Genomic DNA, 13,383 nt, shown 5'->3' with positions numbered 1-13,383 from the left:
AGGTCCAATTCCTCCTCCCCCAAGGCCCTTGGCCTCAGAGTCATCGTAAGCATTACGTCCACACACATCTTCCTTCAGCGCTTTAAAGATGTGGTTCTATTGGCACTCGTGGTTTCTCAGGAGAAATCCATCATTATTCAAATTGTCATTTTCCTCTAGTAACTTTAAATATTATTTTATCCTTGGTCTTACGTAGTTTGACTATATCTAGCAGACTGTCTTTGAATCTGTTCTGCTCAAAGTTTGGTGAGCCTTTTGAATCTGTAAAGGTATGTCTTTCATCAAATTTAGAACGTTTCTGGCTATTCTTTCTTTCAATGTTGTCTCTGCTCCAACATTTATCTCCTCCTCTTCTGGGACTCTTTACACACAAACGTTAGATTTATAAATTTTGTACCACAGGTTCCTAAAACTCTATTCATATTTTTTCAATCTTTCTTCTGCTCTTCAGACTTGATCATTTTTATTGATTATAGACTATATCCACCCAATGGAATATTATTCAGCAACAAAAAGGAATGAAGTACTGTTGCATCCTGCAACATGGATGACCCTAGGGCACATTATGCTAAGTGAAAGAAGCTATAGTCACATTTGTATGAATAGGATAGGCAAATACGTGGAAACACAAAGTAGATGAATGGTTCCCTAGGGCTTGGGGTGGTGGCGATGGGGAATGGGGAGTGACTGCTAATGTGTATGGGGTTTCTTTCTGGGGTGGCAAAAATGTTCTAGTATTAGATTGTGACATTGCACAACTTCGTGAATACACTAAAAAACCACTGGAATGCACCCTTCATTCAACGTACGGTATGTGAATCATATCTCAGTGAAGTTCTTTTTTTACAAAAGAATGAGTTGCATAAAGTTACACACATTTAATTCACTCTACTTGGCCAGTTGTCTCTTGTATCAACTTTGCCTGTCCCATCTATGAATTTTCCACTACTCCTTCCATACACTGGATTAGTGGGCTGCTTGCAATCACTTTAAACATTCCCAGGATCTCGTATATATTCCATTACATTGTCCTTAAACAACAGGGGCAAGTTTTCCTTCCTGAATTCTAAAAATCTTGACCAAACACTCTACGACATGTAGTTCTGTTCTTAAATGAGATTCCCAAAATGATAATCAGAAGTTCCTTGCAAAGTAGATATTTGCTGATTCAATGCCTGCTCAGAACTGGATTTTTCTTCCTAGTTCATTGGTTTCTGTAACACTGGGTTTTCGAAATCCAGTTAAAACCCGTGATTTGTTGCCTGAGAGAAAAAGAAAAATAGTTTAGACTGTATTAGGAGAAGTGTAGTTAATATTTACTACATGCTTAGCTTACACCTTACATAAGTTAACTCATTTCAATTTGCACAATCAACCTGGAACACAGGTATTGGTCACTCTATTTTACTAAAGAGGCACAAAGATGTTAAACTAGGCCAAGGTCATACACCTACTAAGTGGTGGAGGAGAGATTCTACCCCAGCAGCATGGTTCCAACATCTAGACAGAGATAGGTCGGCAATGGGTCACTGAGTTAACTAACCTTTTCCCACTGCACTGCACTAATTACTTAATTCAGAGGTATTTATGGAGTCCAATTAGATGATAAGTATTGAGGATACAAAACCAAACCAAAACAAACACAGGACAGGGCTCCTCTTCTGGGATTACTCAATCTAACGTGGGCGACAAACAGACCATCAAGTAACAAAACCATGACGTGGGAAGCCTGCCCTCTGAGGCCCAAAGTCTAAGCAGAGTGCAAAGGTGTGTATTCACTTTGCAGGAGGAGCTGGGAAGGATGAGGCAAGATGGCACTGAAAGGCCAGCATTTACTCCAAAGAAACGGCTCGTGCACAAGCAGAGGGGTGGAAGGGATGTGTTCTAGGAGGCCCTTGGTGTGACGGTGCCCCAAGGGGCGGGTGAAAGTAAGGACGAGGCTGTGAGGGGCTTGCATTTTATGCTGGAGAGTTTGGAACAAAGAGCGCCAAAGAGCTTGGCTTCCCATAATCCTATTTGCATTTTGAGAAGGTAACTAGGAATTCTGCTGGTGGAGAGGGCAGAGACAATGAAAGCAGGGATACCACACAGGAGGCTGTTACAACGATTGACCTCGAGATTATTTTAAAAAGAAGCAAATTAAAAATCTGCAATTTATTTCTCTTTTTGGTGTATAATAAGCCATATATGGTCCCAGGACCATGGTCAGTATCATCTAAACCAGCACTGTCCAAAAAATATAAAGTCACATACGTAATTTAAAATTTTCTACTAGCCACATTAAAACAAGTAAAAGACATACATGAAATTAACTTTAATCATGTTTCAACTCAATATATTATCCTTTCGACATGAAATCAATATACAAATATTAATATTTTACATTTTTTTCACACTAAGTCTCTGAAATCCAGTGTGAATTTTATACGCAAATGCTTCTCAACCTGGATGCTAAATGTACCTTAGAACTACTTGGTTTGCATTTAGGTTTTGTAAAATTGAAAATTGAAAAAGTAGACTCATGTAGCCAAGTAGTTCCAGACACACTTAAACGTTGCCCAGTATTTGAACTGAACGTCAGTTTTAAAATTTTAAATTGATTCAAATGAACTTTAGAATTCAGGTTTCCAGTCCCACTGGCCCTATTTCATGTGTTCAGTAGCCACATAGGGCTAGTGGCCACCACTTCGGACAGCACAGATTAAAGCCTGCTTGGCTTATAATAGTTCAGAAATATGTTATTATCTGCAAACACAGGATTTAAAAAGTGAAGAATCGCTCATTCTAAACCAACTGTAAATAAAACATAGTATTTTGGAGCAGAAGGAATTCTTTTTGAGACCAGGAGGAATAAATACTCAGCACATTACTGTTTTGGGCTAAATTATTTAAAAGAACCTTGCTCTTTAGACCAACCTTCTGTGCAGCTAACACAGAAGATGTAAACAATGATTGGAAAGAATCATTCCTTGTTATTAACGTACTTACAAAAGAGTAAAACACAAAAAAAGTCTCATTACAGAAGGCTGTCATAACACAACAGGTTAGGAAACATACACTGTGCGCTGAGTACCTGTGCAGCATTTATAACTCGCCCTGGGGTAGGAAGGAAACCACCCCTCCTGCCCCTGCTGGCAGCTGCCCTGCTCTGCAGAGCTCCAGATTCTGCAACTCTGAAACTGCAGAGCTCCAGATTCACTGCATTCAAAGTGATTGACATCAAATGCTTTCCCAGCACTGAGGAATTTACTACACGTGAGTACATTTTCCTTCCTAAGGCTTGTTTGTGAACAGACTGACCATTGGAACTTTAACGCCTGTGTGTGACACCTGCCCTGTGAGTTCGTTTTCCCTATTGTGAAATGGAGAAAATACCTCCCCCACCCTCCTACACAAGTCATGGCACCAGTGGGGAGTGTGTGGAGAGGACTCCTGGGGTAATGAAAGCGGGAAGGAGGGGTGGACAAAGCCAGGGGCAAACAGATGATTCAGTAAGTAGAGTGATGTGCGTGCAGGAGGCGGTAGAGAGGGATGGGGAGTGGGGATAACTGGAGGATGAGTGACAGCTGAAGGGGCAGCTCCCTCTGCAGGAAGGCTGAGGCACTGCTGCCAGATCCTTCCACTGAGTTCTCAGAAGTAAGAGATTTGGAATTTTATGTAAAATCTGATTTTTAAAAATCAGCAAACATTCTGTGGACTAGAAAGATCAAGTGGCAGAACTCTAGTCTGTAACCTCTGAACGTAAAGTCACAGAAGCCAAAACTAAAGAGCAACACCAGAAACAGAGTGAAAAAGTAAAAGCCGGGTTTCGCTGGTGGTGCAGTGGTTGAGAGTCCGCCTGCCGATGCAGGGGACGCGGGTTCGTGCCCCGGTCCGGGAAGATCCCACACGCCGCGGAGCGGCTGGGCCCGTGAGCCATGGCCGCTGAGCCTGCGCGTCCGGAGCCTGTGCTCCGCAACGGGAGAGGCCACAACAGTGAGAGGCCCGCGTACCGAAAAAAAAAATAAAAATAAATAAAAGCCAAGAGAAGGAAAGTTATTCTGAAGAAAGAATAATATAGACTAGATCATGGACAAAGGAGACTACAATCACTACTGAGCTCAGATGCAATCTAGGTCAGCTTACACCCAAATCAGGAATAAGAGAGATTCAACAGAAGGTAGGCCCATAAAAATTAAGTCAAAGCCCTCTATTTAAAACTGTATTTGGATTAGATGTCCAAAAATACAAAACAGCTGAAAGTGATGGATATAATTTTTAAACGTGCCTTTTAAACTCACAGCTGAGTTAGCACGGAAGTAAGGTAAATTCTTAGAAGCCAGAAATGAAGTCAAAGCTTGAGGAAGGGGTACCTGAGACTGGTAGTGGCCCCTGATGCCAAGTCTCAGCAGCTGTTCAAGAGTCAAGCCGAGGCCCAGGAACCCTTCTTCCCTCTTCTCTGCCAACAGGAGTTTAGGGGAGTGTGAGACCACCCACCAAAAGACACCCCCAGCCTCACTTGCAGCCCTGCAAGGAGGTTCTGGCCAGCTGACATGAGCAGAAGCGACCTGTGCAACCGCTGGATCACACTCTGCAGAGGAAAAGTGTCCCTCTCCTCTCCACCCTTTCCTTCCTCCAGGAGCTGGAGTGCAAATCCATCCCACCACGCAGACGGGGCAGAACCACAGTCGGGAGTCTGGGCCCCTGAGCAGCCATGTCAGGGAGCCCCAGACAGCTCCCTGCACCACCGTGTGAAAGAGGAACCATCTTCTCTAAGCCACTGTACCTTGAGTCCTCTAATAGAGCAGCTTGACCACACCCTAAGTGATGTAAGGATGTGAGGCAAGGAGATCAAAGAACCCCTACAGAACAGGGCTGTCAAAGGTCTACACTAGGAGTCTGCAGACATTCTCTCCAGCGGGCCAGAGATAGTGATTATCTTAGGCTTCACGGGCCATGCGGTCGCTGTCCCAACTACTTACCTCTGCTGTGGATGAGCAGAAGCGGTCGCAGATGGTCAGTAAACAAGTGGGCACGGCTGTGCCCTAGTAAAGCCTTATTTATAAACACGGGAAGTGGCCTGGTTTTCACCCACAGGCTATAGTTTGCCAACCCCTTTCTTAGCACTACCATAGATAGATAGATAGATAGATAGATAGATAGGGAGATAGGGAGACAGATAGATAGGGAGATAGATAGATAGGGAGGGAGATAGATAGATAGACAGATAATAGATAGAAAGGATAGGCAGATAGACAGATATGTAGATAAAGTATCTGACAAAGAAAACTTGCCTCTTGTAGCCTTGGCTCTCTGAAGTGAAAGAAAATTCTGCTCTGAGAATTCACTGCTTAGAGCTGACTCTCAACAGGGACTATGGTTTCAAGTCACACTTCATACATGGTCCAAAACATCCTCAGAGTGAGACGTTACGTTAAAGTGGACCCGGGCTGGCCATGCCCTGAGGGGCCTGACAGAAGTTCCTGTCTGGAGGAGCACATCTTCGGCCTCAAAGAATTGATAAATTCCTATCAAAGACGAGCTCACAAATAAAAATTACGAAACACAAGGAGAAAGACAAGTCACATGGAACAAAAGACAGCAGAGAAAACAAGTAACAAAATCAGACCCTATTGACTTTAGGTATTGGACTTACCAATGACAAATACAAAATAAGTATGTTGAATAATACATAAAGAAAAGAAAGTGTAAATAAGGAATAAGAGATTACCAAAAAGTGACCCAGGCATACTTTTTAAAGGACCAATCACAACTTCCAGAAAAGAAAATTGAAATTTTAAATTAAATGAATTTCCAATAAAATTACCACCATAAAAAGATTAAAGTTTTAAAAGTGGCCTAAAACCACAGAGACAATGAAAATAGGAAAAGAGGCAATGACATTTTAGGAACTGGAATGGGAATAACTGACTCAGCAAAATCAAGAAAGCTAAACGTGAAGCTTGCAGTGGGGAAGCCTTAGTGTTTCAGCAAATAGCAGTGGAGGTGGGACTGGAGACAGAGTTGACCGAAAGCTTAACAAGGTCAAAACAGCCCCTTCAAAAAGGAGAGGAAGGGGAGAGTGCTGCTTTTGTAATGAACCTTAGAGAGACATCTGACTCTTTAAACCTTGTTATGTGATTCTGATAAAAAGATAAGAATTAAAAAATGAAGACAAATCCTGCTATTTTCAAGGCTAATAAATTCCCTGGACTAATAATATAAAGTCAAATAAAGGGGCAAAATATTGATATACAAAAATATACAAAATATATCTTTAAATATTTACATATCATCAAAAATAGGGATGACTGTCAATGACGTTTTATTCTACTCATATATGAGCAATTTTAATTATATCTGACACTGGGCTGAAAGTGCTCTCCGTATGATCACCTGTTGCAAGAGGATTTCACTAGAATGACACCTATAATATTGGGGTTTGAGTCTTGGCATCATCACTTCGTACTTGCATAACTTTGGGCAAATTACTTAGCTTCTTCCCTCATCTGTAAAAGAGAAATTACCGTACCATTATTAAGGTTAACGTTATTAACCTTAATGTTACTGCAGGGCTCAAAAACTTCCTCGCGGTGTGAAGTCTTTCGGTCCAGACACGCCCATTACAATCTGACCCCAGCCACCCAGCTGAATCTTGTAAAGGCATCTTCATACAGTTATGATGTGTCAATGAAATATTAATATGACTTTGTAAACTGTATAACTTAAAAGGTCTTATTCTATTTTTTCCTCCCACCGAGTTTTCACTCATTCCCAGAAGTCATTTCAAAAGGACTAATAAATGTTGGCAACGTAAGAAAATTAAAATTTCTACACAACGAAAACAAGTGACCATAAACAGACGTGAAAAGATTAACTGTGAAACATTTGCCATACATAAGACAAGTAATTTAAATATTAAGAATGTTTAAAAACAACATGAAATGGGGTGATGTGATTTTTTAAAAAACAGTCACACGAATCCAAGACTAAAGATTTAAAATTGTTAATTTTTCCAAACATTTCTACAGAAAGTGATTGCATCCAAAGAGCTCTTACAAATAATTAAGATGGCCAATACCCACATGAAAATGTTCAAACTCACATAAAGGAAATGTCAATAAAATTGGATACTATTTTCACCTATCCTAGTAGAATCATTTCTAATAGCCAAAAAAACCAGAAACCATCTAAGTGTTCACCAAAGGAACTAGTTAAACAGGATACAGGCATATATGCCATGCAGCTGTTAAAAAGAATGAAGAAAAACAAGAATCAAGATGAAAAGGAACGTAGGAACTTCCTCTGGAGACGGGGGTATTGGTGGTTTTTAATTTTATCCCTTTATGCTGTTCACACTTATTTATGATTACTTTTAATTAAATGTTTAATTTCAAATTGTAAATACTTTATAAAAATAAATCATATTCATACTCACTGCTCAAAGCCACTTTCTAGTACAACAGATTTCTGACTCCCCCAAGCCTGAAGAATCTCTATTCCGTGCTCACAAGAATTTTCTTTGTATCTTTATCCCATAACTTAATAAGAGAGCCCAGCCTGCATTATACTTATTTGCATCAAAGTCTAGACTCTGAGAAAACTGCCTGGGTTTGAACTCCGGCCCATCCACTTACTAGCTGAGTGACCGTAACTACTTAACTTCTGTGCCTGTTTTCTCATTTGTAAAAAAGGAATGATAGTATCTACCTCACAGGACTGAGGGAGGGAAACAAGTTATATCTGTACCCTCTAAGCTCCCATCAGCGACTCACACATGGCAAATCTAAGTATTTACTGAAGTAAACTGACCTGCTACCAGGGGACTCAGAGGGGTGAGGATGACAAAACCAAGTTCTCTGCAACTTAAATCTACAGCCTACCCTCAGCACTGCAACCTTTGTGACCTGGTAGGTTGTTTGTTTGAATTGACAGATTAAGAAGAAGAGAAAAATGGGCACTGAATGAAGGACTGAGAAAGGCAAAAATATTCTGGGCCAAGACCAATTTTTCTGGTAATCCCTACCCTATCCTCCATCTGCTGCTGTCTCTCAGCCCCTGCAGCCCATTTCCATGGTTTTCTTGGGCCACTGAGGTGCATCTCCGCATGGCAAGAAAAGGATCCAGCCGCACTCAGTCTGAGTTTGTGGTGTTCGTTTCAGTTACAGGGGTCAGGCGAGCCTTCCTGGAAAGGCTTTCTTGTTAAACTTCTTACAAGATTCAAACAGCCCAAACTGCTCCCCTTACCCTGTCTGAGGTGGACAGACCACCCTGTCTGCCAGGAGCTGGGATGTCTTCCTAACACTCCTTGCACCCTAGAGGGTGACTGTTCTCCCTCAGGCCCCAGGGCCCTCGGTACTTCCCTTACCTGCAGGGACCAGTCTACTGTATGTGTGCAATTGCCCCGTATAAATCATGTAACCACGTTACCTTCGGTGCCTTCCAAAGGATGGGCATGAAGGTTAGCTTGCTATCCCTGTTTCACAGAAAATCCCCAGCTGCAGGACTTAAGAGCTGTGTGGCCTTGGGGAAACCGCTTAGCCTACACCTCAGTTCCTCCATCTAGACACACGGGATTTCTGCCTTCTAGGATCATACTGAGACTGAACAAGGTCAAGGATACAGAGTTCTGAGTGTGCTGCCCGAACAGACTACACACAACAAATGAGACACGACCGTGAGATTCAGATGAGACCCCCGGGCCCACGTTAGCGAGCCCCAGAGTCGTGCCCCCTGAGCAACACCGTGTGGCGCGCTCCCAAAGGCACAGTGCAGCCAGACTTACCCACAGTGAGAGGCGGGGGCGAGGCACAGAGGAAGCGGATGCTGCCTATCTCGCGATAGACCGTTGCAACCCAAATATGTCGCACACGAAAGTATCCCACTGCAAAACTTCTAAAGGCACTATTCAGCTTCCCTCGTTGTGAAAATCTCTATTTGAGATTAGCAGTACATTAAGTTGGGCTTACTATGTTATCACAAAAGAACAGTTAATCTGCATTTGTACTAACTGTAGGATACACATCCTCACTGAGGAATAAAATTAAGATGCCGATAGGGAAAACCACCAGGGATCTAACAAGCACTGTAAAACCTTGCTGAAATAAAAGACCTAAGAAATGCATATACCATGCTGTACATATGAAGATGTGAATTCTCCCCAGATATATATTTTATTTGTATAAACCTAATCAAAAATCCCAGTAGGATTTTTCCTAAGAAAAATCGAACTTGACAAAATAGGTACATCCTAAAGAGTATAAGGGTTGTAGAATAGCCACCCAACACAAAAACAGAACAAAAAAACAGAAAAAGAAGATAGGGCAGCTTCCCCGCCAGGAACCGAAATAAAGCAACCAGCTATAGTGAGCAGCTGGGGAACCGCAGCGGGAACGGTAAATGCCTCTGCAGCGTCAGAGGTCCTGCACCCAAGTGCCTTACGTAGACTTCACCTTCACACAGCCACCTGCCTTCACTGTCCTCACTTGGCAGGTGCTGAAGCTGGGGTGTAGAAAAGAAACTTGCCCAAGACCACACAGGTTCGAGGCAGGGGTCTGGGCCCAGCTGACTCCAGAAGTCCAACCTGTCTCATAAGAAAAATACTAGCACACATTGTCTACAGAGACCCTAAGGAGAAACTCCTAAATGATCTGGTGTAAAAACGGACACAGGACATTACCATGCAACTAGGTTAATATGTAAATGGCTAACATGCATGCTAAAAAGTTCAACCTCACATGTACTTGTTTTAAGGACTGATACTATCTAGGGCTGCAGACAGGAAGTGGGTACTCACACATACCACAGGAGTGTCTGTTTATATAGCGTTTTTGGAAGGCAGTCTGACATTAAAACATACAGCTTGTATGCCTCTTCAGCAATTCCTCTTCTACAATCGATCCCAGAGAAACATTAAACGTAAGCACCAAGAGTCATGTTCAAGGATATTCACTGCAGCTCTTCTGTGAAAGCGAAATACTGGAAAGAAAAGGGAACATTTGGAACAAATCACCGGGCGTCCATGCCACGGGACAGTAAGCAAAAAGTCAATCTCCACGGACTGACACGCAGAGAAGATACGCCACTAAAGGGGAAAAAAGGAAGTCACAGAACACACAGACTGTTAACCCATTTGTTTAAAAAAAAAGAAAAAGAATCTAAGAGACAATAAATGTGAGAAAATGAGAGAGAGAAAAAGAATGAACATTTGTACACAAGCTGAAAAGGCATTTTTAAAAAGGATCTGAAAGGATACACACCAAACCACAAAGAGCAGACACTGTGGGGAAGAAAGTGGGTTTGGGGCCCAGGAGCTGAAGGCAACTTTCACTTTTTACTCAATATTTTTGTGTATAATTTAAAACGTTTTTGTAATTTTGAGAAGACAAAAGCAAGTGACAAAGAACTTGCTATCTTGTATTCAGCCTTTTGTTTTTTTTCAAAAGAGCAAGATGTATAAACCAGTGAAAACAAAACACTGAAAACCAACCAGAGAATAGAAGAGGAATAATAAGAAAATTACATATGAATAACAACTACTGACACCTATAAAGATTCAAAGCAAGTGACACAGTAAATTTTATTGTTTACATAATGACAGGCTCTGGACAAAGTGGAGACAATGGACACAGTGACGACACATTTAAACTCCTGTCACAAATTGATCTGTTACAAATTCCCAATGGTCAACATATTAAAATGTAAAATATATAAAGAAAAAAACACAAGAAATATAAATATCCAGCTTTTTCCAGTACAATGCAATGTCCTTTTTAAAAAAAGCTTGCTGTAATGTGTATTTAATTCTGACATTAATTCAAAACACAAAACCACATGTTTTCCTACCCTTCCCCAAAACCTGGATCTGGTGACTGCAGTATTGGGGAAGTATGCAAAAATAAAAACAACTTTCATGCTCAGAAACAAAGCATTTTCCTTATTTTAATGCATCAAGGCGCAAAAATTTCAATTCCAAAAGCCAATCATTGCTATATGCAGATAAATAAAACAGATTTGACAACACTTTCATAATCAAACCCAACTAACGTTATACTAAAATATATGTGTGTGTGTGTGTGTGTGTCTGTGTGTATATATATATACATGTATATATATATATACATATATATATATACCTATTTTAGAAAAAAAGGTGCCTTGGTGAAAATGATTCTGAAAATATTCACTTGATGCACATTATGTACAAAACCTTCTATATAAAAAAATTAAACTATTTTCAGTGAAATTCCATGTTCACATCCCAACTGAAAACTGCACTTGAAAGATAAAATAGGTCTACTTAACGGTTTCTGTCTGAAATCATGGCTAAGGCAGTTCTCTTTCCAAGGGCTCTCTTTTTCACCCACTCTCTGTCACTAATACTAATACAAATAACACATAGATGAAACCTGACATGTCTCTATATGTTATTACCTGGAGCTCTCTGTTCACTGTTAAAACGGGGGATAGTTTACTGTGGCTACAAAGAATACTTTTTTTCTTAAAATATACTGTTTCTTTATTCCAAATTAAGCACTTACTTAAGACATAAAAGAGGCTGATAAGCGACTCCATTTGGTGTCAATATCGATAGCCCTATAAGAACTCTCTATTGGAATAGCTAGAAAAGTCTCCACTAAAATAATAGTGCATCCTTCACCTGCATAGAATCAGTTTGGCTTAATAGCTCTTTGCCCCCAGAACACCAGTCTGGAGTTCAAATATGCTCTTGAAGGTTCATTTCAGATATGAGGATATATAGGATAATAAAGTTGTTGAAGTCGGTCTGATGAGTCCCAGCAGCCCTCATCTGGAGCAGCTGCTGAGATTAACATGGAAACAAAAATGGGAGAGACTGGGGGCAATGAAGTTGAGTTGGTCAATATTTACACCAGTAACCATTTCACTAAGTCTTTAAGCAAATAACTACAATGACTTGGTGCCTTTAGCTCCTTGTTCTACAAGCACTGAGGATTTGAAGCATAAAAGGTGAAAAATGGAGTACCCTTAGAAAAGGGGAACAGTCTGAGGCAAAAGTTGTAGGTCTGTAAATATATATTCTATATGCACACACAATTGTGTGTATTATCCTGTATATATTTTACATACATATTCACAAGATGCCCTGCAGTGTAGTTCAGAAGGCCTTTTATCAAGGAACAAAGTGATTCTGGTATAGGCCCTAGAGTTCATACCATCTACATAAGAAACAAATGTGCATATATTCACATAATGTAAACCTTATCAACAAAAACATTGCTCAAACACTAGGTTAAATAGTAGTAGGTTCTACCAATCAGCGATGTAATATTTCTTACACTGAGAATCAAAATAATGAAAAATACACAAGTAGGTTTCAGATACACAAGAGAAAAGTTGTTTAGCACGGCAAACGAGAACAGAGTTCAAATTCCAGAAGTAAGGAAAAACTATCAAAACTTTATACAGCTCCTGGGATGCAATTTAGTTCCTGCTTCAACTTTAGAAAAATAGATTCAGAGAATGAACGGTGCTGCTACGGATTCTCTCAACACATCAACCCATGTTTATCTTTTTCCTCTTTTGTTTCCAGCTGGAGGCTTCTTCAGCTGAAGGAGTTGTCCTCCTGTTCCAAAGCCTGCAGAGGCAGGATTGGACACCCCAAATGTCAAACCAGCTGACGCCGTGATGCCAGGACTGCTGAAGTTAAACCCAGATGTACTTGAGCTGCCAAAGCCTTATGTTTAGGGAAGAAAATATTCATATCAGAAGTTAAATCACAAAAACAAACATAAAAAATGGGGATGAGAGCTAAGTGTCTAGCTGAAAGACTATATAACCTATGCAAATAGCAAATATCTTAGGGCCCTGAATTTCTAACATGGAATTTTACAGGAAAATAATTTAGCGGACAACTAAGTGGCACCATTACAGACAGAAGTTTAGTGATCCAGAGCAAGAGAGAAACCTTACACAAATAACTGAACTCGACAGAAAACTTCAAATTGGCAGCCACTTTCGTGTTAATTAAATATGCCAAGGTACCCTCCTCCTCAGCCCTCCAGAAACATTTTATCAAAATGTAAAGAAGAGACTTTCACAGCCTTTGGACCCACCCTTGCAATTCTAAGTCCTCCAAGAAAGCCTTAACCCACAATTTCCAGGACAATGACTACACAGAAGAGCAGAGCCCTCCAATAATTAAGATCAAATACTATTACTGCCTAGCTAACTAAATGTTAATATATGCATATTATAATCCTGATACCACTGAACGCTATTATCTTACTCCCTAGGAACTACTGATTTTAAACACCACTTAATTTTAAATGGAATTTCTTTCAAATTCCCGCAATTAAAAACTTTAATCGGTACTATTATTTTAGGCATGCTATTTATCCCTAAGAATTGCACGTTAAAACAAGT

General features: G+C 40.5%; 1 protein-coding gene across 3 annotated transcripts in view; it reads right to left on the bottom strand.

Moving 5' to 3' along the window:
- Positions 1-10,529: 10,529 nt before the first annotated feature.
- NUP58 (nucleoporin 58) overlaps positions 10,530-13,383 on the bottom strand; it is a 34,697-nt gene continuing 31,843 nt past the window's right edge. For all 3 annotated transcript variants that reach the window (XM_030882673.2, XM_030882675.2, XM_030882674.2), the window contains exon 15: positions 10,530-12,694. In XM_030882673.2, the coding sequence (XP_030738533.1) occupies positions 12,525-12,694 (170 nt within the window). In that variant the 3' untranslated portion in view covers positions 10,530-12,524. The remainder of the gene's footprint in view (positions 12,695-13,383) is intronic.

The sequence above is a fragment of the Globicephala melas genome, chromosome 18, assembly GCF_963455315.2.
Source record: "Globicephala melas chromosome 18, mGloMel1.2, whole genome shotgun sequence".
Lineage (NCBI taxonomy): Eukaryota > Metazoa > Chordata > Mammalia > Artiodactyla > Delphinidae > Globicephala > Globicephala melas.
Note: the sequence above shows the minus strand (reverse complement) of the source record. Positions and strands in the feature narration are given on the sequence as shown.